At 41.4% G+C, this 25,234-nt stretch overlaps 1 protein-coding gene across 1 annotated transcript; it reads left to right on the top strand.

The window, feature by feature from the left end:
* Positions 1–3,094: 3,094 nt before the first annotated feature.
* Positions 3,095–24,213, top strand: EIF3B (eukaryotic translation initiation factor 3 subunit B). The gene is made up of 19 exons (XM_050905829.1): positions 3,095–3,645; positions 9,186–9,378; positions 10,726–10,845; positions 10,936–10,993; positions 11,655–11,783; positions 12,816–12,973; positions 13,903–14,034; positions 14,139–14,205; positions 14,777–14,823; positions 15,638–15,848; positions 16,427–16,499; positions 16,984–17,106; positions 18,204–18,282; positions 19,140–19,278; positions 19,921–20,046; positions 20,543–20,620; positions 21,096–21,204; positions 21,760–21,877; positions 23,642–24,213. Exons 1-18 carry the CDS (start codon positions 3,126–3,128, stop codon positions 21,861–21,863), a joined length of 2,466 nt encoding a protein of 821 aa, XP_050761786.1. The 5' UTR covers positions 3,095–3,125; the 3' UTR covers positions 21,864–21,877; positions 23,642–24,213.
* The last annotated feature ends 1,021 nt before the right edge of the window (positions 24,214–25,234 follow it).

Raw genomic sequence — 25,234 nt, 5'->3', positions numbered from 1 at the left:
TTTTCGCCTATATAGCATTTTTTGAGAAAATGAATGGAGGAATCAAGATGTTCTCATTTAGCTATAGATTTTTGATTGGTCTGTACTTAAGCTAATAGCATAACTATTTATTTGGTATAAATAAGACATTCTCAACTGAAGATTGCTTTTGCAATCCATGGGAGGCGTCCTGAAGAAAAATACTGTGAAAAATAATTCCATTGCAGAAATAATTTCTGAACAGGGCCAGAAAGATTGTGCTTGACATAAGTTATTGAACACTTCCATATTTGCTGTAAATGCAGCAAAAGCTTCTGGAAAACCTGTAGCATAAAGAAACTATAATCACCAGAGAAAGAAAGAAAGGGCACATGTCAGCAGGTTCCAGGTAACAGATGTAATGCAAAAGTACGTGACTACCTAAGGCCCCGGCCTTTCAATGCGTCATTCTGTGCGTGTCCTATCAGTATTAGATAACATTTCATACAGACCACCAGAGCTTGCTTACTCTTTCAGAATTCAGTTTAGGAAACAGTGCTTCCGGCTCCACTATTCTCAGATCACTTGCACTCGGTAAAATTCATGAGACATTGCTGGTTTGACAGTTGTGTTACAAAAAGCCACTCCTCCTAGATTTGTTTCGCAAAACTTCCCATTGATTAGGAGTTTTGCATGTGGAATACTTACAGGAACAGGCTCCAGCTGCCAGTGCCAAAATCTCTGGTTTTAAAAGTTGTTCCACTCACCCTCAGGTTGCTGAGTAAGGACTGGAAGAGAAAGAATAGCAGTGAGATAGTAGCACAGGGACTGAAGGGAAATTTCAATAGAAGAAAGGAAAGGAAGAAGGAAGGAAGGAAGGGAAGATAAATCAACAGTTGCTGTAAAGTAAGGGAAAGTGCAAATAGCAGGCCATGCAAAGATAGGAAAGGAGGATCCAACATTTAGATTCAGTGTTTAACCAAAGTGATTCTACAAGTAGTAGTTAGCTTGCAAACAGGAATAAAGGTAATACGCAAAAATTGCACATTCCAACCACACAGGCAACTGTGAGAGTGGTGAAACACAGGCGAGAGAGACCACATACATGCTCCTGGAAGAGCCATGTAATCTTGAGGACCCAGCTGGGACTATGGATTGAACCGCAGCATGTCCTCACATTTGGAAAAATATATGGTTGTGATGGCAGGAGAGGTAACAGCATTTTCTTTATGCTTCAGCGTGTCAATGCTGCTGCAAACCAGGAAGTCAAAGTCTGGTCAACTACCATGATACAAGGAGGGGGAAAAAAACAAACCTGCACAAAGTGCCAGTCATCGTTTCCATTCATAAGCATTGCCCACAGCTTAAATACGGAATTGCCACACTCATCCAATTGAATTCGAGTGGAGTTAGGATGCCATCTGGTGACTGGCTGATAAATTACAGAACTGGGGTGTCTCGGCTTAATTTCTTAAAACATTTTCTCTCAAGATTTTATCGAAACATGAAAGATACTGCAAGATAAGATAGGGTCTAAATTTAAAATGCTAAGTACAGTACCTGTTCTGTGCTTCTTATGAAGTTTTTTATGCTGGAATTCTTATTCTGTATGTTTTCATTGATTGATTGAAAGCACTGGGCTAAAAACAAGCCCAAAAAACCCTACGCAAAATGCAAGTGTTCATCTTGGAAGTGAACACAGATGAACTATTCCTCAAGAACTGTTCTGACCTTTTCCCTCTAAAAATATCACCAAAACCTCAAGATGGTATCCAAGACAAATTCCAGGTTCCCTTTGCCACTTTGAATATATTGTATTAGCATGCGTGCTGAAAAAAATGACACTCCACATATTTTTGCATCAGCCTGAGGTGCCCGAGACAGAAGGTAATGGTTTAATCAATAGAGAGGTCAGCTCCCTCAGGAAGTTGGGTCACATTGGTAGGCAGCATGAGAGAAGAGAACTTTACCAGTTTAAAAATCATACTAAGATGTTAGGATTATGCAAGGTAACACTTCAGATCACTGCAAAACACTACAGAGGGATACTCGTCTCGTCCTTCTGTCTGTACCACTGCACCGAGAGATCACTGTGTCGAGCCAGGTTCTCTGCCCGTTTAGGCGGCTTCTCCCGCTAACCGGAGCGCTGCAGCGGTGATGTGGGATGGCGAGCGTCATTTTTTACCTCACAGAAAACGTTATTTAAAAAACCCACAAAGGTCTTGTAGGGACTAATACAACGCTCGGAGACGGCCTGGCATATTCGACCCACAGCTGGCCTGGACGTGGCTCGCTGTGAGCTAGGAAGGCGCTCCCGTCGCTTGAGACCCCACAGGCCTCGCTGCCCCCGCCGCCGGGACAGCCCGAGCCCGCCATATCGCCTAGCCCGGCTGGGCCCTTCGCGGGGCTGATGTGGCGGCTGCCGTCGGGCCGTACCATGCGGCCCCGCCGCCCGCAGGGGGGTGGGGGGCTGCTGCTGCACCCCGTGTCCTCGCCGCGCCCGAGCCCAAACGTGCCGGTGTCGGCGGAACACCGCGCGCCTCCCCCTCTGCACGAGCTTGGTAGCGCCCGCGCGGGCACCGCCAGCCTTCGGGCGAGCGCATGGTGGAAGGTTTGTAGGGGGGCGACGGGTAGGTTTCGCGTCAGTGCGCTGTCTTGTCACCTTCCGCCTAGCGCTGGACAGGGAAATACGCTGAGCTGCCGAAAACGCAGGAAGGTTTCACTCTGCGTCAGCGCAGTTAAGTGTCACTGCGCCTCCCGCTCTCCGCTTCCCGAAAAATGGTTCGGCCGAACCCCACCTCAGTAGACTGGAAGGAGGCGCCATCTTGGGCTCAACCACAGCGAGGCACGAAATGGGGGGAGCCACGACTGCTGTAGAGTGAGAAGGAGCGGAAGCCGCCGCTGGCTGAGCGAGGAATGGGCGGCGAAGGGGGCGGCAGCTGCCTCTCGGCGGAGCGGGGAGAAGGCGGCGGTGGGCAGAAGCTGCGGCGGGGCAGGGATTCCCCCCCCCTCCCGCCCCGCGCCAGTTGGTAGGCGCCGCCGCGCGAGGCCCGCTGGGCCTGGCGCACATGGCCCGGCGGTAGGAGCCTCCCCGCCCCTCCCCCGCTCCTTTCCCCGTCGCGCTCGAGCTGGGAGCGCGCGGCCGGCCCGGCCCCGCACCGACCCCCATGCAGGACACCGAGGAGAGCCCGGCGGCCGCCGCGCCGCCCGACGCCCAGGGGCCCGGGGAGGAGCCCGAGCAGACGGACGGGCCCCCGCCGCCGGCGGAGCCGCAGCAGCAGCAGCAGGAGGAGGAGGAGGAGGAGGGAGAGGGGCAGGAAGAAGAAGGCGAGTCTGAGGCGCCGCCGGGGCCCCCCGAGCCGCCGCCGCCGCCCGCCGCCGAGGAGCCCGCCGCAGCCCCCGAGCCCGAGCAGCCGCCGCCTCGGCCGTCCTCGCCTCAGCCGCCGTCCGGCCGCGAAAGCCCCGAGAAGGCGGAGGCGAAGGCGGAGGCGGAGCCCGAGGCCGAGCCGCCGGCCGGGGCCGAGCCGGCGGCGGAGGCGGCCAAGACCGAGCCGGCGGCGGAGGCCGAGGCCGAGCCCGGCGCGGCGCAGGAGAATGGGGAGGCCGCGCCCGCTGCCCCGGTCGAGCCCGAGGACGAGATTTCCTTCAGCGACCCCGAGGACTTCGTGGACGACATCAGCGACGAAGGTGCGGGCTGGGCCGGCGGCGGAGAGCGGGCGGCGGCGCTGGCGGGAGGGCGGCCGGCGCCTGGGCCTGGTCAGGCCGGCCGTGAGGGGAAGGGAGGGGCCGCGGCGGGGCGGGAGAGCTCCGGCGGTGGGCCCCGGCCCTGCCGGCCGCGAAGGAGAGCTGGGGAGGCCGCGGCCGCTCCGGGACGAGCCGGCTGGTGCTGTGAGAGCCCGCCGCTCCCGTGGCCCTGTCAGGGGGCGCGGGCAGCGGGCGCCTGGGGGGTGCCTTGTGTACGAGCGGTGCCCGGTCGTACCCTCCCGGGAGAGTGCGTGGGGAACCGGGTCCTCTGCTGCGAAACGCTCCGCTTCCCGGAGCCCCTGTGGGCCTGGCAGCTGGCTCTTCCCGCGTGTTCCGTGGCAGCCTCTCCGGCGTGGTAGTAGACTGCTCGTAATGCTAAGCACACGTCTTCATCGCAGCAGTGTTTCTTAAATGAAGCTTCTTCTGGTTTATCTGTGCACCGTACAGTACTGCTTAATAGCTGTTCTAAAATGTAGTATTAAACGTCAAGTATCGATCTGTGGGCTGCCCTCACAAAGTGGAATCATCAACTTGTGTGCTTTCCGTTTGCCTCCATTAGTTAAACTCAACTGTAAAAACAGAAGTTTTAAATTGTTGACCTGATGTTTACAAATTAGATTTCATCATTCTATTTTTTTCTGTGCATCCAGAGTGAAATCCATAGATAAATAGTACGCGTTTGAGAAGAGTTACTGGTCGTGAAGATGTGACATAGGTACTTCATGACTAGAAAATACGGAAAAATTATTTCTGCCAGTTGAAAATTCAAACTGAGGCTCTTTTAAAAGGATTGGATATTGACTGTCTTGAAATGGCTAAGCCATTATGTAACTGCATTGATAATTATGGGAATACCTAGTTTTGGCATACAGGAGTTAAAACTCTATTTTAATATTTTTCAGATAAATCTTTCTAGATAAATTATCTCAGTTCTTGGAATAGCAAAAATACTTATTTTGCCAGTATTTGTTCAAGCATGTGTGCTGTTGCAGGGTCTTATATACATATATTCTTCATGTTGTAGGGTCTTATGTTACATGTATCAGAACTGGAAAAATGTTTCTTAAATCATGTGATTGTAAGTCAGTTGGTTATTTCAATAGGCAGTGAAATACAGGTGATATATGTGCCTTCTAGTGTTCCAGTCCTGTGTTTACCTTAGTAAAACAGCAGAAAAATATCTTAGATTAAGAAAGTGTTTGCTGTTCTCAATTTAGCAGTCTATATAGCTCTTTGAACTTGTACATTTGTTTCTTAAAGAGACCTTGACTAAATTGTCTGCAAGTATATGGTTGGATTCTTTTTGTCTAGTTAAGTGTTTGTGCGATACACTTTGTCTACATCTAGGATTATTATGTTCATTTCTGTCTATTCAGAAACTAGGCATATTTTCCATCTTCACTTGTTTTATTGTTAAGGATTAATCTGGTTAACTTCTCAGCTGTATGAACAATACAGCGTTAGCGTCTGAATTACAGTATTTAAGTTTAGTCACTCTTGCTGGTCTGGCTTTCCATCCGTGTGTTACTTCTTGAGCTTCCTTATTCCTTTCCCCTTATCCTGGTGACTCCCCAAGGAGAAAGGCAGTCCATCAGTGTCACTGAGCCAAGGCTATTTCAATGCTTATGATAACATTACATCTTCAGGAACACCTTTGAGCTGGAGCAGCTTTAGGATTGGACCATCTCAGATGCTTTACTTCAACTTTTTTTTCCAGAACGGTGTTGGCATGGCAGAACAGCTGATCCAAGTTCAAGCAGGAGAAGGGATGTGTCAGATAATCAATTAGGTGCAATGAAGCTTTAGTTCAGACAATGGTAGTGGTCCTTAAAATATTGCTAGCTGAAGATAGCTGTGTACCCACCACACCCTGCTTTTCTTGTGGGTAGAATAAGAGCTGGCTAAACCAGCTTCTTACCCTTTGAAGATTCCTTTGTTCACAACTTTGAACTTAAGGTAGAGGAAGGGTACAATGTAGGTATTTATCTTTAAACTTTTACAGTTTTGATTCAATACAGGATATTGCATTCTTGGACATGAATCTAAATATGCATTCCTTGGTTTGTCTGTAGGCCTACGAAGTCCTTTGTGAGAAGTGGTTATGAAAAAATGACTAATAGAGCCTAAAAAATTACACTTTTGTGGTTTTTGGGGAGGGGGTTGTTGGTTTGGTTTTTTTTTCTTGTAGACTTCTGTGGAAGTGTCCTTGTGGGACATGCTTTCATTTCATGTGCAGGGAAAATCTAAGAGATGGAATTATAGGGTAAATAAGAAATTTACATGTTATTTTACTGTAATACCAGATTTTTAAATTCCTCCTTTCAGTCCTTACAATTTTTGTAGGCATAGCAAACAGTTCACTCTGTGTGTCCTAAATCCTAAGCAAGCGATTACCTATCCACAAGTTCAGTGTATTGTCAGCTACTGGGAGAATGGCTTACTCCTGAAAGAATATCTTGAGATCCAGTATATACTAGGAAGTTAACTTGCAGCGCTCATCTGTGTTGTTCTCTTCTGGATGTGTAACAGTTTGAGTCAGCTTTCAACTTTGCAGCAAAAAGTTAAAGAAGGAGGGGAAGGTGGTCCAAAATACCTTCAGTAGTAACTTAAACTACTTTTAGGCTGTGCGGTAGGAAATACTGTCTGTGAAGTGATTCCGAATACCCACTACTGTACTTTTGAAAGAGGTCAGGTTTTTGCTCTATGTTCCATTTTCCTTCTACTTTTTCTACCTGTTTGTTCCAAATAGTGCTCTTAAAGTTGTCGTCGTCTGTGATTGTGCTTATTGGGACTGGTGCCTCTCTCTTCCTGTCAAGTTTTTTACTTATTGGGACTGGTGCCTCTCTCTTCCTGTCAAGTTTTTTGCTCCTCCTCAGTGATCTGTATGGTTTTGTGCTATCAGAATATCCGTTAACTCTGGGGTTTTTTACGAACTTTTCCTGTGCTTGACTTTTTATTTTCCCAATATTTAGTCTGCTGCTCCCCACTAAGGGCTCTCTTCTAACTTGTTTCTTAAACATTCACTTCTAGCAAGTCCTCCTGCTCTTCACTACTCTTTGCATTGTACACTCTTTGCTGAATATTTGACTTGCTCTGACGCGTAAATGTGGTCTTAGCCATTTTTGAATAGCTGCTACAAACTAGTAAATAGTTGCTATAAATGGGAGAAGTTTGTGGGTATGATCTAAAGCATATGGAGTAAGTAAAATGATGTAACATGGAGGATTATTCCTCTAACCTCTTCAGCTTTCTTTAGTTGCTGCCATTAATAGTAGGGTTTCACAATTTCTGGGTCTTTGTTTTTATTATACAAGTTAGCATCTTTTAACTTTTTATTTGTAGTTCCTACATGCACACGGAGAGCATCTTTTTGAGTAATAAATGCTACAAACGACATTCTGTGAGTACTACATAACCTTGGTGGTGATAGCATCTGTTTATGCATAAACTTTTGTGAAGCATATTGCCACAAATCAGTTGAAAGCTTCACACGTAATAACCTGTTGAAGCTTAAAGTTATAGAAGGCTAAGGTTTTTTGGTAGTTTGAAATGCAAAGTAAGCATATTTCTTCACTGCTAGAGATCTTTCCAGTGCTGTTTCTGGGCAGAATAATTTCTAGAACTCCAAAACCAGCAAAATTCTGTAAAAATGTCTTCAAAGTATCAACACATCTAACACCCTTTTTCATTTGTTCTCATATTTTAAATGTTTCTACATGTGTTTGGATTTTTTTCCTGGTCTGTGAATGCTTTCTATATAGTCTGACTCTCCAAATTTCATCTTTATATTCTAATTCAGAAGTATAGTGGCATGCACTTATTTTCTGTCTAGTCTTGCATTTTATAGTAGTATTTACATAAGCTTAAAACTTACTGCAGATATGCATATGTATTTTTTCCTATTTATATAGTATGTGTGAAACTTTGCCTTTCATTTCAGCACGTTTGGCTTTTTTTGTTAGCAGGATGTCTATTCTGGTCCATTTAAGTACACAAAACTAAAAATGTCAATAAAACAGAAGTAATCTGCCACTGCTAACTGATGTTTCTTTAGAATACAATAATGCAATTATATTAATAAGCTGCAGGGGCGTGACTGATTACACTGTGAAATGATCAGTAATCTAGACAAGAATTAACACATATGTGTTTGAACAAGATAGCCAGGGATAGTGTGGGATTTTATTCCTGGAAAGATTTAAAAATAACCTTGGGTTAAAGTTATGTGAGAGATTGTTTGGAAGTCCTTGCCTTTAGCGCTTCTAGTTCAATCCGTTGAGGATTGAATCATTGATGTAATTTTTCTGACCCTTCTTGGATCTATAGGTCAGTACGTTTCTGTAGTTAGGTAATGTTAATTTGAGAAGTGTGTTTAAATTCGTACATTACCAATGGGGTTTAGCTGGTGGATACAGAATAATCTAACAGAGTTGACTTGAGGAATAAAGTTAGATATGTCTAGAACTCTACAGAATGTATGTCTAGAAGCCTACCACATAAAAATAATGCAGCATTGTTGTTGAAGCTCCTAACTTTGTGCACAATTTATAGGTATACTTCATACCTTTTAACTGTTTTTATCCCAGTGTGGTATGCAAGCCATAGCTGCAGGGTTACAGTCCTTCTGAATGTTCTCCCTTCTGTGTATGGGAACAGAACTCAATGATGTTGTAAGCAATCTCTTCCCAGTAGAAAGAAGCTTGAAGCTGACAGTGCAGGGACTGAACAAACCATCCCACCAGCAAGTACTCTCAAAATTTATGAGATGATATAGGAAAGGGGAATTAGTATGGTTGAAGAATATCCAGAGCATGAAAAGGTGTGTGCTTGTCTTCACTTGCTGCATACTTAAATATGGCTTTAAGTGTCTTGTCTTAAACCTTCATTTTTGTGTTTAATTAAAGGTTTAGAAGGAGTGTGAGTTCTCAAGCATAATTATAGTGATGCTAAGGCATGCAGAGCTTCCAGTATGGCAGATAGTTTTGAATAATGCTAAAACTCGTGTAATTTGGGGGAGAGGTACATGGTACGTTTCTTTTTATCAAAGTCATCCATTTATAATTTGAGCAAGGCTACTAATCAGAGCTTGGGTAGTAAATCTTATAGTTGTCTGCTCTGTCGTCAATTTTGAGGACTTTGTGAGCCAGTTCCAACTCCTGAAACAAGCTAATAGTGCAAGTGTTGATGTCCTCAATGTAAGGTATTCCTTTAAGAAAGACTTCAAGAGTTAGCTGCTTGAAGTTTGTCAAGAAACTGCGTAATCATACCTCTTAGCGAGGAAGTACTGTTGGAGTATTGCGTATTCACTTCAGTTGTTTCTCTGATAGAATGTTCATTCACTACCAAGTTTCTTAAATGATTCTTGAAATTTCCTGAAATTTGAAGTCTTCCTGTTCTCTTACTATCACTATTCTTTTCATCTTTCTGTCTTCCTCCTTAATGATGCAGACTGGTGCCTTAGTTTCTTGTATGCTTTTCTGCAGAATTACTTGGTGATGTGCTGAAAGATCGGCCGCAGGAAGCAGATGGAATTGACTCAGTAATCGTCGTGGATAATGTTCCCCAGGTTGGACCAGACCGACTTGAGAAACTGAAGAATGTCATCCACAAAATATTTTCAAAGTTTGGTAAAATTATCAATGAATTTTATCCAGAAGCAGATGGGAAGACAAAAGGGTAAGACATGGTAACTCCTACTGGAAATAGGATTGAAACACTGCTCTGACTTACCCTTGATTATTACTGTCAATACTTTTTGGCTAATCTTTATGGTGACCTCATAGTCATGCTCTTCACTTTCTTCTACCTTAGTCTGTACAATCCTGACATCTAGTCTCAGTGACAAACAGAAGTTCCTGAGGGAGCTGAGAAGCTTAATAGCTCATTAAGCTACAGTGTGTGGGGAAGATTAATTATGGAAACAGTTTAGTTGGGTTTGGAAGACAAATTTCTGTGCAGTACTAAATGAGGTTGTTTTGTTATTTTTCTGCCATGGCTAATAAATAGGTTAAAGGTCCATTTTAGTTAAAAACTTAGTAGCAATGGATGTACTGTTTATTGCAAAATGGACTGTCAGTATTCTGTCTCTGGTTGCCAGTGCTTGTGCTTACATTGGTGACTCCAACCGCCTTAAGTTCAGCGAGCCTTTTCCCCTTTGCCAACTTCCTGATCCCTGTTCCTGGTTAATTGCAGCATCTGAAATTGAGAAGAAAGCTAACCAGAAATGATCAAGCCCAAAGGGAGAGGGCAAGGGAAAGAAAGTTTTAGGGGGAGAAACTAGGCAAAAATCAATCTGATAAATATGAGGTTTTACTGAGTCTTGTTACTGTGGTTGGAATAGCATATATTCCTGAGTTTGGGAGGAATCCATAGTTTAGAAAGCATTAAAAAAGTGGATTTTCTGGAGCGGAGGGATTGTTGGTTCTGTGAGGTCAGCATGAGAAGCATGAGAAAATTATTCTGTCTCTTTGTGTTCATGCCTCTCTCTGAGGCAGTGTATGACAGCCTTCAGGATACTGTTAATTTTAACTTTGCTGGGCTACAAGCTAGATTGTATTAGTAGCAAGAAGAAAGCTGAATTATATTCAATGTTATTGAAAAACAAGAGTGGTGCTTTGAGATGCCTGTGACAGCAAGATTCACAATTTCTAAACATGATCTGTCATTCAGCTGGAGAGAGCTGCATACTTAACCTGCCTGTTAATAGCTCTCATTGTTGTTCTGTGTTGCATTGAACTTGCATTCATCACTTAGTCTAGCCCATTTACAGAAAGAATGTCAGTTTAATTCAGGTCAAGCCCATACAGCTAAAAAATGTTTATGTGCCTGTGGCCAAAATGGGGATTAATTGCATTTGACCCTACTTGATTAGGGACAAGACAAGAAGTTATTTTGTAGATGCTCTGTACTGAGTTCTTAGTTCATCCCCATTCTTTTTTATTTTTTTTTATTTATTTATTTTTTAATTATGAACCTGTTATGTAGTCAACAATGACTTCCTCCTTTCGTCTTCCTTTGTTGTAGGTACATCTTTCTGGAGTACATGTCTCCATCTCATGCAGTGGATGCTGTGAAGAATGCAGATGGATACAAACTGGATAAACAGCACACTTTCAGAGTCAACCTTTTCACAGACTTTGATAAGTGAGTGCAGCTATTGTGTGTATCTGTTGATTTTGGGATTCTAATCAAGAGTGCCTGCATGGAGTGTAACCAATCAATTTGCTCTTTCAGGTACATGACAATCAGTGATGAATGGGAAATCCCTGAGAAACAGCCGTTTAAGGATTTGGTAAGGATTTTTGGAAAAGTGGAAAGAATATTCAGCGTAATGTGAAATGATTACTTCATTGCTGGAGTGTTCATATGAAAATAGAAATGATGTATTAATAGTGTTGTTATAAGTAGCAGTAGTGATCATGTGCTCCAGTTCCTTCATTCTCACTGTCATGAAGTGACAGGAAGAACTTAGTGGTTCTGCTTAGTAGTTCCACATAGGGTAAAACTTAAGAGTAAATAATGATTTTGCACAAGTCATTTAAAAATAGAATTTTGAAAGCATCTTCTTATATTTTTAAATGTTTGAGGCAAACTTCTGTGTTTGTTACCACTAGCTTTGTAAAAAGTCCTGTGGAGGAAGGGATAGTTTTAAAAAAAAAAAAAAAAAAAACCAAACACCAAAAAACCCCTTAAGTTATTTTAGGCAGGAAGTATTAAACATCATCAAACCACCTTGAACATCCACCTTTTTATGATCTGTTCTCTTAGCCTCCAGTAACCAGTAGTTTGAATTATTTAATTTCACTTTAAAAACTTGCTTGCAATGGTAAGACTCCAAAGTTGCACGCTCTGTGTAAGACCAACTTCCACCTGCCAGGTAGATATTAATTCGGGAAACTTGTCGTCTTAGCCTTTGACTCACTAATGATCTTTTTTGGTTCTGTTTTTCTTAGGGGAATCTCCGATACTGGTTGGAAGATCCTGATTGTAGGGATCAGTACAGTGTGATCTTTGAGTCAGGAGACCGGACCTCCATTTTTTGGAATGATATCAAGGAACCTGTTCAAATTGAGGACAGAGCAGTGAGTGTCCTGGAAGTGCAGTACATTGCAGATACACTGTCAGTCTCATTCATTTTATGACATTTCAGGTTTTAAATTTTTTTTCAGCAATGGGGAAAAAAAATATCTTTTTTAAATACTTTTTTTCTTCCTTTCAAAGAGGAGTGGTGAAATTACACCCTTTAGAATTAGACTGAGCTGCTTAGGTAAAACAAATGTGGAGTTAACTTGTTTGTGCTGTTCTGGTTTTTTTTAGCTGGTCCATGATGCCTATTAGTTTCCTTCATCTGTATATTATAGGTGATTCAGAAAGACCTGAAAATGCAAAGTCAGTTTGAGGAGTACTATTCATTAGAGCTGAGTATGTGCTTAAGTATGCTGCTTCTGATCACTTTTTGCTTTTTTGCTGACTGCAGAGGTGCTAAAGAGGAATAGCTGGTTTGGTAATAGCATATAAGAGGGAGAGTTAGTGTGCCTGTCTGCTGCAGGCAGTTGACTTGCTGGGAACTGTTGGTACCCAGAAGCATTTTCTTTAATAGCCATTGTGCATTACAGTAGAAAGAAGTTGAGTCTGGGACGATGAGTAATTTTGCACATTACCATGGTCACTGGCTATGGTCTATATTGCTGAAACCTCTCTAACTTAGCTGAAGGTCAAGAGCTGTATTGTTGTTAAGAAATTTGAAATACTTACCCTTACTTCTGAGAAGAGTATGTTCTTACCAGGGCTGAAAGACAACAGGGAAGCCCAAGCCTCTTAGGTGTGTTTAATTGTTACAATACAAAGGTTGTCACTGTACCTGGAAAATGTTTTTGGTGATCAGTTAGTTGAAAAGGTCTCAATTGACAGTTTTAAACCTGAAGAATAAGTACTGTGCATGATGTGCATGAAATTAAACTCCACAGCTAGTCCAAGGTATCACTAATTCTGAGATCGTCGCTTAGTAAATGAATTTGCAAAATGTGATGCTACAAGCCACACATTAATTCTTTCCCCTTTAGGAATCCAGCATGAAATTAAACCTTTGTGTATACTTTTTTTTTTAAATCCAGCGGTGGACAGAAACCTATGTACGTTGGTCCCCAAAGGGTACCTACTTGGCTACATTCCACCAGAGAGGCATCGCACTTTGGGGTGGAGAGAAGTTCAAGCAGATTCAAAGGTTTAGTCACCAGGGAGTGCAGCTTATTGACTTCTCGCCCTGTGAAAGGTATGGAGTATGACGTTGGTTTGGGCTGAGGGATCAAAAGCACGAAGCACGCACATTCTGGCTGCTGTGCTTTCAAATCTCATGTGATTGGGGTCTTCCGTTCTCCTTTGCCTTTGGAAGTACTGCTTTTCATGCATAAATGCTTCTTAGAATGAGTGAAACTCTGCCTGACTTTTCTTTGACTTCAGGAAAGAACATAATCTGGAATAATTGGTCTACAAAACTAGGCTGACAAGTTTCCTCAAAGACATTATTATCCCAGGGAGAAGACAATTTTTTTTTCCTCTTTAGCTGAATGGGATTTGTGTAGTCTTAGATTTCTAGTTCTCTGAAAAGTTTAAGTTGAGTAACATACATCCTCCAAATCTGTAGTACCGAAATGAATTCCTTAAGCTTTCTTTAATGTTAAAGAACTCTTTAGAGAAGGCTAAAAAATTTCAGGACTGAGATGCATCTTGTTTTGCTAGCTTTCAAGTAACATATTTGGAAGCAATTAAATTTTGTGTTTTATTGTATTAAAGAGAGATTATTTATCTTTAAATGCAGAAGTCTAGCATACCTATAGTTCAGGTTGGCTAAGGTCAATGGATTTATATTCTGTTCGAAACAGATGATGTTCTCGTGGCAAAACTATGTGGTAGGTAACAGTGTATTTGGTGAATTCCACTATCTTGTAACATCAATATGGGAAGACTTGCACATAAACCTGGAGTCTTTTTAGCCAGAGGGATGCCAGGGAAATACTGTGTCTTGGAAGCTTTCTCCCCCTTTATCATACTGTTCTTATTTTTCCCTCCTCTCCAAAAAATCCCATTAGAGAAACCGCTGTTTGAAAGTGCGTTGTATTTAAATATTATTTGGATGAAAGCCTGCTTGTACTGACGTATTAGATGAAGTTTTGATAGTGAAATGGATTATTTCTTTTGCAGGTATTTAGTGACCTTCAGCCCTTTGATGGACACGCAGGATGACCCTCAGGCTATTATCATCTGGGATATTCTGACTGGGCAAAAGAAGCGAGGATTCCACTGTGAAAACTCAGCTCACTGGCCTATTTTTAAGTAGGTTGAGAAACAGAATTAGAATAGAGAGAAGTAGTCCCAGACTGCATTTAATAAAAAGGCAGTTCCTATCTAATACTCCTTTTTTCTTTTTATTTGCTTAGATGGAGTCATGATGGTAAATTCTTTGCTCGAATGACTTCAGATACGCTCAGCATCTATGAAACACCTGTAAGTTCTTGCTTTTTTTTTTGCATGCGCTTATTGCATTACAATATCAGTCTTTCTCATGGTATCTATTTTAAAGGATACACTTTAATAATACACTCTAGAGCTGGGCTTAAAAGGGGAGAAATCTATTTGCTCTTGTCTTGTTTTTTCCTGGGTGAAAAACTTCAGCTGAGTCTGACAGTAAATTTCACACCACACTTCTAGAAGGACTAGACAGCTCAATATACCACTTATAAGAGTCAATAGGATCGAGGTTATGTGATGCCTCCCAGCTCTCAGTAGCAGGTGAGTGCCAAAGTACCCAAAACGCACTATAAATTGCAGCCTAATATAGTCTGTTTCCCTTTTTCATTATAATTCAGGCTGCTGTACTCATTAATTCTGTACAGCAATTTTTATTTTATTTGTAATTGTGGTATATGTATGTTCATAATAACAATTAGGGATACAGGATCTCTGAAAACTGTACACAATTTCCTAGTTTATGTGCTCTAATGATAAGAGTAGAAGGTGCGTGTGTAAATATAAGAATGTTACTAACTTGAAAATTCACACCTTTCTCTTCTTTTAGTCTATGGGTTTGTTGGACAAAAAAAGCTTGAAAATCACTGGGATAAGGTGAGTCTATTCCTTTGTAAAGATAACTGCTCTCTTTATGTGGAAGCTTTATGTCTGGGGCTTTGTTATGGTGAGAGGAATATTTAGACTGTTGACTAGAGCAAACGGCCTAATATGCTGAAGCGGTCAAATTAGACAAACTGGCAAAAAGGAATGGAAAACTCCATTTATCGATGTCCACAGTCGACAGCTTGCATGCTTTGAAATCCTCTTTGTGGTACTGCTTAATCCAGGGTCTAGCTTGGGAGTCCTGTTCCTTGTCTACAAAACCAAACTGGAATGCAGTTTGTTAGGGAATATCTCCCTAACAAGATTTGTATGTTGGCCTAAAACAATGTGCTGTATGCTGCCTTTTGGCAAGGAACAGGTTTGGTTTTGTGTGTGTCTGCACAATAGACACTGACTCCTGTGAGAGTTTTTGAGGTACCTCTCTGTAAAGCAACAAGAAAATTCACTGTACCCAGGGGCAAGAAGATTGTCTCCAGTGTAATTTAATAGGGTTTTTTTGCTCATTGGTTTAACTAGCCTGTTTCTTAGATCTTTGGCGGTTATACTGGGTGTGGCCCCTACTCTTTAGTGAAATGTACTGTTTTGATAACATTGGTCATATAGCAAGTTTAAATAGCAGTTTAAAAATCTGTTTTGGTATGATATGTGTAAGGTTATTAAATTGTCTTCAGTTGCTTGTCTGTATCTGTCTTTATTATTGAGAGTTGATATTTGCAACATTCAGATACAATGATGAAAATGGTTTCTGCTTGTAGTATCTCTAACTAAAAATTAAAATGGCATATTTTTAACTTTCTTCCTGTAGAGACTTCTCATGGTCTCCAGGTGGTAACATAATTGCTTTCTGGGTGCCTGAGGACAAAGACATCCCAGCAAGAGTGACTTTGATGCAGCTGCCTTCTAGACAAGAAATTCGTGTGCGGAATTTGTTCAATGTTGTAGATTGTAAACTACACTGGCAGAAGAATGGGGATTACCTGTGTGTGAAGGTAGACAGGACTCCCAAAGGCACGCAGGTATGTGGATTCTGATTATATTCATAAAATTTGGTTCTATCTCATGCTGACACTTCATTTTCTTACAGTACTGTCTTTTAATGTAGACAGTGTAAATTACATGATGTTAAAAGTATTTTTCATTTTTCCATTTGAATTTGAGGCATGTGGAGAGCAAAATGTATGTAATGTTTGCGTCCAAGATTTGCTTTGACTTTAGTGGCATTGTGGACTTGGGTGAGAGCTGTGTGCCTCACTTCTTCTCCTACTCACTGCTAAGCAGTTGTTCAACGACCCATAGGTCATGCTGCACAATGTGCCGTATGTTTATCTGTCTCAATTAAATTTCATAACAGTCTGAAAAGAAACATGCTTTTGTACAATTCTTCAGTTATTCTTTATCAGAACAGAAAAATTTAGAGTGTGTTCAGTAATGAGGCATACTGTATTTGTCTGCTCTCATTAAAGAAACAAATCTTGACTCTGTCTCTCATCCTGCGTCCTGACAGGCTAATTGTGTAGTTGTCCTATGCCTAGTGATAAAATTATTTGCTCTGCTGCTTCTGTGCTGGTTAATGAGCTGATCTTGGCCTTTACAGGGAGTAGTGACCAACTTTGAAATATTCCGAATGAGAGAGAAACAGGTGCCAGTGGATGTGGTGGAAATGAAAGGTAATGTCAAGTGTTTCCTTACTTCTGATCTTTAACTTTTTTGAGTAGGCACTTACTTCTGTGTTTCTTAGAAATTCCTGTCAACATGTGACATGATTAGGAAATTAACTCTTTTGATAGGAGCTACAGTATTCATGTTGCAGGGCATCTCATATAAAAATGAGAAATCAAAACTTTTGTTGCTATTCATGCTTGTGACTGACTTGAAAAATGACAGAACTGAAAATCTGTTATTAATAAAGATGATAGGGCTGATAATATGATTGTATTTTGTAGAAGATAGGAGACTTTGGAGCTACTGTTTGAGTGAAACACTTTCCATAACTCCCTGCATTTGCCTTATCAACCTGTGTTTTAAAAGATAGTCTATATGGCAGAGTCTATTAACTGATGGGTTCCCTCTCTTCAGTGTCTTGGTTTTCTTTGGTAACTGCTTGAAATCAAAGCTTTGTATTGTGTTTTGACCCCTCTTTTTTTGTTACAGAAAGCATCATAGCCTTTGCTTGGGAACCAAATGGAAGCAAGTTTGCTGTGTTGCATGGAGAAACTCCACGAATTTCAGTTTCCTTTTACCATGTTAAAAACAATGGGAAAATAGAACTCATAAGTAAGTGACTGAAAAACAAGCGAAAAGTGCAGATATTAAGCATTTTGCGTGGCAATAGATGCAGTAAACTCAAAATTGTGGCTGTTTGTGGTGGATAGTATGGCAATAGGTGCTATGCCTGACATTGTATTCTAGAAATCTAACTTTCTGGTGACAGCTAAACTGTTTTCACTTTGAATCAGTCCAGGGTCTGGGAATAAAAGGCCTACAAGCCAGAATAACTTTGTGGCCTTGTGTTCGTGTGAGGCGATAGCACAGATGTCGTGGTTTAACCCCAGTCAGCAGCTAAGCACCACGCAGCCGCTTCCCTCTCCCCCCTCCCAGGGGGATGAGGAGGACGAAAGGAAAAAAAAGTAAAAACTCGTGGGTTGAGATAAGAACGGTTTAATAACTAAAGTAAAATATAATACTAACAATAGTAATAATGAAATATAATAATTGTACTGAAAAGGAATATAACAAAAAAAGGAGGGGGGGGGGGAACCAGTGATGCACAATACAGTTGCTCACCACCCGCTGACCGATGCCAGAGCCACGATCCGCCCTCCCGGCCAACTCCCCCCTGTTTATATACTGGGCATGACGTTCCATGATATGGAATACCCCTTTGGCTAGTTTGGGTCAGCTGCCCCGACTCTGCTCCCTCCCAGCTTCTTGCACACCTGCTTGCTGGCAGAGCATGGGAAACTGAAAAGTCCTTGGCTTAAGATAAGCGCTACTTAGCAACAACTAAAACATCAGAGTGTTATCAACATCATTCTCACACTAAATCCAAAGCACAGCACTGTACCAGCTACTAAGAAGAAAGTTAACTCTGTCCCAGCCGAAACCAGGACAACAGACTTGGCTCACTTTAGATAAAATTTATTCCCAAGTTGGGTGTTGAGGTCTCCTGATCTTCTCTTTCTTCTGCTAGCTTTGGATGTTCTGGTGCTACTGGGGTTTGTCTTTAGAAGTATAGAGCTAAGGGCTGTTGTTAGGACTTGCTTGCAGAATTCAGAAATGTCTTTTGAGGAATGGATGGAGTTGACTGCTTGTAAGCTAATGGATGGCATTGGATTGAGATCTTTTTCTGAATTTGCCTTGTTTGTTTCCAGAAACGTTTGACAAACAGCAGGCAAACACGATATTCTGGAGTCCTCAAGGGCAATTTGTAGTGTTGGCTGGCCTCAGAAGGTGAGTGTTGCACAAGTTACTGAACACCACATTCATTTTAAGGAGGAAAAAGACTAGAGTATCTCATCAAGAAGTGTTTGGTATCTCCATGAATGTTGCATTACTGTGTAATCCTGATACAGCTTTGCAAAAGCAAAGGAAGAGATGCAATTTCATGATGTAGCTTAGTTCTTTGTAACTTTTACTTGCTATTTTTGCCACATCAAATGAAGAATGCGTTTTTCAACAGAAAAGTGGATATTTAGAAACACTTTTCAGCTGTTTAAGTTAAATACTGACTCTCAACTAACCCAGTTTGCACAGTGCGTATGGCTCTTATAATGCATTTGTTGTTGTCATAGCCTTGTGCCCCCTCATGGGCAATACCACTTAATGACAAAGCTGTTTTGTAAAAGAGTTATCAAGAAAGTTTCACGTTAGAGCAAGTGAAAATAATTTTTATTAACCGGTTGAGTAGTATTTGCCTTTACATACTTTCAGATGAGCGCTGCTGTTCATCTTGGAAGTCTATTTTTTTTCTTTAATCTTGTCTTCACTACTTAAATATGTCTAAGCATAGGATTGTTAAACTTTGGCTGTAACTTGCCTATAGTATGTATTCACTGTGACTTTAAGAACAGAAGTAAAATGGGTTAAGGGTCACTGAACATAGAAACAGAAGTGTCATTCTTACTTGGATTTTTGTTTTTATTCATTGCATTGCTTTCTAGCCACAGAGAGTGGTATGAGCCTGTCTCTTGGTTGCTGTGAAAATTTATCTTTGTAGTGAGGAGTTGTAAAGATGCAGCTTGTGATATGCTTTTTAAAAAAACAGGCTATACTAGCGTGTAAAACACTGTCTTGTTTTGTTTTTGCAGCATGAACGGTGCCTTAGCATTTGTTGATACATCTGACTGCACCATGATGAATATTGCCGAACACTATACAGCTTCAGATGTGGAATGGGATCCTACGGGCAGATACATTGTGACTTCTGTGTCTTGGTGGAGCCACAAGGTACTAATGCTTGCTTGCTTCCCCCCTGCTCCTTTCTCTTCCAGAGGTATTGGAAAGGGCTATTGGTTAGGAAGAGAAAATAGACACCTGTCACTGGTCATATGACTTAAAACCTGCACCATAGTTTTATACATTAATTTCTGAACATCAGTATTTATTTGGGCCGTTAGCTTAACCGGTTGTCCAACATAAGTTCTGGAAGGGCAGTTCATGAGTCTAAACTGAGTGTCCTTTTTCTGAATTTTCAGTATGTTTTTAGCGGTTTGAAACTTGATGTCCTTGTGGTCCACACAGAACAGCAGGATTTATTGCACCTGTCATTACTTTTGCATAGTTCCAGCCACTGCACTGTAATCCTCTCCTGTACAAGTATAGAATCTGAGACTTAAGAATATGATAGAAGGGCTGGCTTAGTTTCAAACTGTTGTGATTCTCCAGAAGGTAACTTCTTGCAAAGCTTCAGTGGAACAAACATTTTGCTGAGGAATTTGACTTGTGCAAGGAAGGCACTAACAAAAAGAGCACCTTGGTTCTGTTGACTAATGGTGCTGATTTTATAAAAAAGACCCTTAACACTGTAGTCCTCACTCCATGTCTTAACTTATAGCTTGTCTTGACTGAGATGGTGCACTACTCTTCCAGGTGGACAATGCATATTGGTTATGGACCTTCCAAGGCCGTCTACTTCAGAAAAACAATAAAGACAGGTTCTGTCAGCTTCTCTGGAGACCACGACCAACGACCTTGCTCAGTGAGGATCAGATAAAGGTAGTGTATTCCACTGACCCTTGCTGCTGACATTGATTTGGTGTATAAGCATACTTGGTTTACTCCCTCTTCTTGAGGATGACGCTTGAACTGTTAGAGTTATGCAGCTGCTTTTCACCCTGAATTTGTGAAAAAGCATATTGCTGTAGGGGATCTCACTTCTGGGAATGACTGTAAATATTAACTGTTCTTTAAGCTCAGAATAGGAATGGTTACCAGTTGTTCTTACAGTTAGGGTACAGTGGAAGGGTATAAAGAATAATAAAATTTAATTTAGCTGTCCAGACTTCACTAATTGCATATGTACAGAAGCATTTACATGATCTGTAAGCCAGGAAGAACAAACAAAATTATAGTGAAGGGAAATTGCCTGGAAGAGAGATGTTTTTAAAAAATGCATAGCCTGCTTAGGCCTACTGAAGGAGTTCTTACAGAATATGATTGTTGTGATTGCTAGTCTGATATCCTAGTTGAAATAAAATTCCCTGTTTTACAGCAAATTAAGAAGGACCTGAAGAAGTACTCCAAGATATTTGAGCAGAAGGATCGCCTGAGCCAGTCCAAAGCTTCAAAGGCAAGACGCTTTTGGAATATAATAACGTAGACAAAACTCTTGTAACCTGTCCTTAGTTATTTTGTAATGGTGATATGTAAGTTAAATTTCTTTTATAACAAACATCTGTGTTCATTTGAATCCAGATGGTTAGAGTTAGTTCCAATAGGTAGTTCAGACATGCTACTAAACTGTCAGGTTAAACAGTAATGAATCTGGAGAGGCACTGGTGTTACCTCATTTAGCAAAGGTGGTAAAATTTTGGGGTTCTTAGTGAGTTGCTGCATTAGCCAGTCTTTAAATTAAGAAAAGATCTTTAAATTAAAAAAACTTCACCAAAACAGCTTTTTGACTACATAAGAGAAAGATCTTTTTTTCTTTTGTTTAAGTCAGTAGAAAGTATGTTCATGAGAAAAAAGTTTGACTTGCCAACAAATGCATCTCATGTGGATATGATTTACTGGGGAGGTTTAACGACCTCTTCCTGCCTCCGTAGGAGCTAGTGGAAAGGAGACGTACAATGATGGAAGAGTTCAGAAAGTACCGCAAAATGGCACAAGAATTGTACATGGAGCAGAGGAACGAGCGTTTAGAGCTTCGAGGAGGTGAGTGACACATAGTACTTGTAAAGACTTGCCGCTAGATAACTGCTGCTTCTTACTGAATAACTACCCTGTTCTGGGGATTCATCCACCACTTTTCTCCCTCCATTTTCTGTCAAAGCTAGTCCCTTGTTCTCTGAAGGTTATGTATACTTTTTATCCTGAATCACAACAGGATTTTTGTTTGGTTTTTTGGGGGTTTGTTTTGTTTTTTTTTTTTTAAATGGGAGAAAGCTCAAATCTTGCTGGCTGCCAGATTTTGGTATCTGTGTTTTACCTCACCTCTTTATGCTTCAAGGCAAGCATTGGCTTGACCTTGGGATAAGACTGAAGAGATTTGGGTGTTGCATTTAACCAGAAAATCCACAGAAGCCCTGTGGTGAAGACAGTAATGCCTTCGTTGTCATTTAATGAATTTAGCATGTACTTTTTATGATTTAAAGCACCAAATACTTCTTATTTCACTGCTGGTTTAAGGACTATTTCTGCCAAGAGCATCAAATCTTTCCATTGTTGCCTTGTTTGATACATTCAGTGTTAATGTTTTTTCCATTCCAGGGGTAGACACAGATGAGCTGGACAGCAATGTCGATGACTGGGAGGAGGAAACTGTTGAATTTTTTATCAATGAAGAAATTATTACCCTTGCAGAACCAGAGTAATTAATAAAACTGTGGTAAGATAGCATACCTCTCAGTAGAGAGAAACTTCTTCTGTCAGCTATTGCTATAGATTCAATAATTTGCTTGAGAAAGTGTTGTACTTCAACCCCAGCCAGCAAATAAGCACCACATAGCCACTCACTCACTTGTCCACCCTCCCCCCCCCGGTGGGATGAGGAGGAAGAGAATTGAAAAAGTAAAACTCGTGGGTTGAGATAAGAACAGTTTAATAATTGAGATAAAATAAAATATAATAATGTAGTAGTAATAGTATTTGTAATGAAAAGGAAGATAAAAAAAGAGAGAGAAACAAAACCCAAGAAAAAAAACAAGTGATGCGCAATGCAGTTGCTCACCACCCAGCTGACTGATGCCCAGCCAGTCCCCGAGCAGCGATAGGCACCTCCCAGCCAACTCCCCCCAGTTTATATACTGAGCATGATGTTCTATGGTATGGAATATCCCTTTGGCTAGTTCGGGTCAGCTGTCCCGACTCTGCTCCCTCCCAGCTTCTTGTGCACCTCCTCGCTGGCAGAGCATGGGAAACTGAAAAATCCTTGACTTAGGATAAGAACTACTTAGCAACAACTAAAACATCAGTGTGTTATCAACGTTATTCTCACACTAAATCCAAAATACAGCACTGTACCAGCTGCTAGGAAGAAAATTAACTCTGTTCCAGCCAAAACCAGGACAGAAAGTTAGGTCTGTTTGTTGCATGAGTGTATGTGTTGTTCTCTGAGTTGGTTTATGTTTTCGCTGTGGCTAGACAGGACAAAAGCTTTTTTTAAAAGTAGTTTCAGATAGTCAGATTTATGAGTTGTACTGAGCAAAATACTGTGTATGTCCTGTCTTGCCAGAGTGATCAAACCCACAACAGAGTCAGGGTCAACTTCTAAACGCAGTATTGCAGACTCTGTAAGTTCTGTCAGTAGGAGGAATTGTAGTTAGTATGAGATAGAAATTTTGCCTTTTGGAAGAATTGCATGTTAGTTCAAGACTGGACAGTTTAAATACTGTACTAAAGATTATATAGCAAGTTGACTGTGGGCTGATAAAACTTTGAGTAGATGTTTAAATATCCACATGAACTCTGCTATCATTTTCTAGAAATGTTGGGTAGAATTCAGGTGGTAGCAGATTCTTGTGTATTGACTGTCACTGCTTGTTGCTGAAATCTTTTATTTAATCCAGTGCTCTTCCCAGTTCCTTTTTGTGAATTCATACTATATATTTGTATGTTGAAAATAGAGGCTATTTTCAGCCCCTGTTGCAGGAAGTGTCCTTTAGGGAGCTTGACATTATTGTATTGAGGAGGGAAAAGATATTTTGATAGTGAAGGCACTCACATAGGACTTAAGACCTGGAATGGGTTCCTGCTCTGTCATGTTTAGGACTTCACTTAAGGAAGAGGAAGGGGAGACTGGAAGTATGCCTTTTACAGCTGTAAGTCACCCTACAGCTCTTTAGCCTCCAGATACCTAAGGAGTTCAAGTAAAATATGAGCAGTATACCTCTTGGACCTGTAGAAAAACTAATAGCCTTGATACCTTTGAATATATTTGGATCTGGCTTATCTGTGTCCCATACATGGGAGATCCTTTTATAGAAGGAAGAGGGAGAGAAGCTGCTTAGTGTATGGATTTAAACAGATATCGGCTAAGAACAGGTGAAACACATGCTTATGTAGCCTTTCACCAGCTAGCATCTGTGGTGAGGTTGAGCTGTTTGTATAAAAGCACAGTAACTAACTCACCTCTTTTTTTCCTTTTCTGCAGCACCACCATATCTTGTGCTGAAAAGAAGTTCGTTCATTTTCAGAAAGCCTACATCAACTTTGGAATTTTTAATACATATTCTTGCACTCTGGAAGGGTGGATGCACCAGATTTTCTCCATTCTGACACATTGTAGTGCCTTTAAGTCTTGCTGCCTGCTGCAGTGAGATACTGGAAAGGCGCTGCTTTTAAATTTTTATTCTTTTGGGGGGGGGGGATTTTTTTTTTCTTTTTAAATTCACTACTACCAGTATTTACTTCCTGGCTGCCGTACAGTACTTGCCAGCTGGCAGTTTTTGACTATTGCCAGTGAGGTGAGATTCATCAGTGCACCTCTGTCTTACACACACACACACATATGATGTTACTGTTTCAGGACTCTTTCTATGTCCCGAGTGCATGGACAGGTGTTCATTTTGTCTGGGGAAAAGTCAACAGAACCATTTTTCGTATGATGTGTTCTAGTGTGCTGAAGCAGCACTACAGTGGGCTATATCCTCCTCCTTTCAGATTGTGAAAGGATGTCTCCCTCAAAGAGCTGAATATGGAAATAAAAGCAGACCTATACTAAAACCAGGCTGGCTACGCGTTGTTTGTAGGGAATCTTTCCCTGAATGAAGAAAGTCAAACATACCCACAGTAGTAAGAGTGTGTTTGCTACATTGACTATATGGTTCCTTTGGATTTTTTTTTTTAATGTCAGTTCCTCATGGCTCTTCTGGTTTTGTGTTGTGGTTTGTTTTTTACAGTGATGGTATGGCTCATTAATCTGACAAGTTGACCTGGTCACTATAGTGGAGTGACTAGAGAATGAGTGGATTTCTTAAACCATTTGCAAACTGATACTAGCCTCAGGAATTACTGGATTAGTCTAAGCCTTATTAGCAAACATTGCAAACTTTGAGAGAAGTGCTCTGTATACACATGCCTTATGCTCCCTATTACAGTACCTAGTTTCATTTCTAAAGCCCTCTGCTCAGAGGGGAGAAGTGTACTTAAAGCTGGTGGAGCAACTTCTCTGTATTTGTATTTGAGTAGAAATTATTTTCTGGATATCGTCAGAGCAGTGAGAGAGAGCGGCCTGCTGCTTGCCCTTTGAGGGCCAGAGGAGAATAAGGATGTTCCTGTCTCCTCTCGTGGACTGGCCACGGAAATTGCTAATGTGAGCCCTCTTGACTCGCTCTTTTTAAACGCTGAGCTCACTTACATAGCAGTGTCTGACAGATCTGAAGTGGAAAGCAGAAAGTACCCTTTGGGCGAAGGGTAGCCCCACTCAGCTGGAGGCAGCCAAGGGACAGTAATGTTTTTAGCACTCACTTTTCTTTGTCCTTAGGTGAACTTGCTGGGATAGCAAATGCACAAACCCCTTAATTAACTCCCATGTGCTCTTCACCAGGAAGGCTCTTCAAAATGATTGTTCCATAATGATGGTATTGACTTAGTTTCAATAGTTCACTCTTAAACCAGTGGGTGTTTTTTTTCCAGAAGTCTGTATTAGTTTCTGGTTTTCTGCATTCATAATCCATATATACAGATACATAGGTGATTAAAGTTTTGTCCACAATATTTACCAAGCTCATCTCTCAATGGGACT

The sequence above is a fragment of the Gymnogyps californianus genome, chromosome 15 (genome assembly GCF_018139145.2).
Source record: "Gymnogyps californianus isolate 813 chromosome 15, ASM1813914v2, whole genome shotgun sequence".
NCBI classification, from domain to species: Eukaryota; Metazoa; Chordata; class Aves; order Accipitriformes; family Cathartidae; genus Gymnogyps; species Gymnogyps californianus.
The sequence above is the reverse complement of the archived record's forward strand: the minus strand, read 5'-3'. Positions and strand labels throughout refer to the sequence as shown.

Excerpts from the sequence above, each read along its gene's own strand:
- EIF3B (XM_050905829.1), top strand. The coding sequence starts at position 3,126 with ATGCAGGACACCGAGGAGAGCCCGGCGGCCGCCGCGCCGCCCGACGCC. Across the intron at positions 14,824-15,637 it reads TTGAAAATCACTGGGATAAG|AGACTTCTCATGGTCTCCAG; the intron begins GTGAGTCTATTC and ends TTCTTCCTGTAG. Across the intron at positions 18,283-19,139 it reads GTGTTGGCTGGCCTCAGAAG|CATGAACGGTGCCTTAGCAT; the intron begins GTGAGTGTTGCA and ends TTGTTTTTGCAG.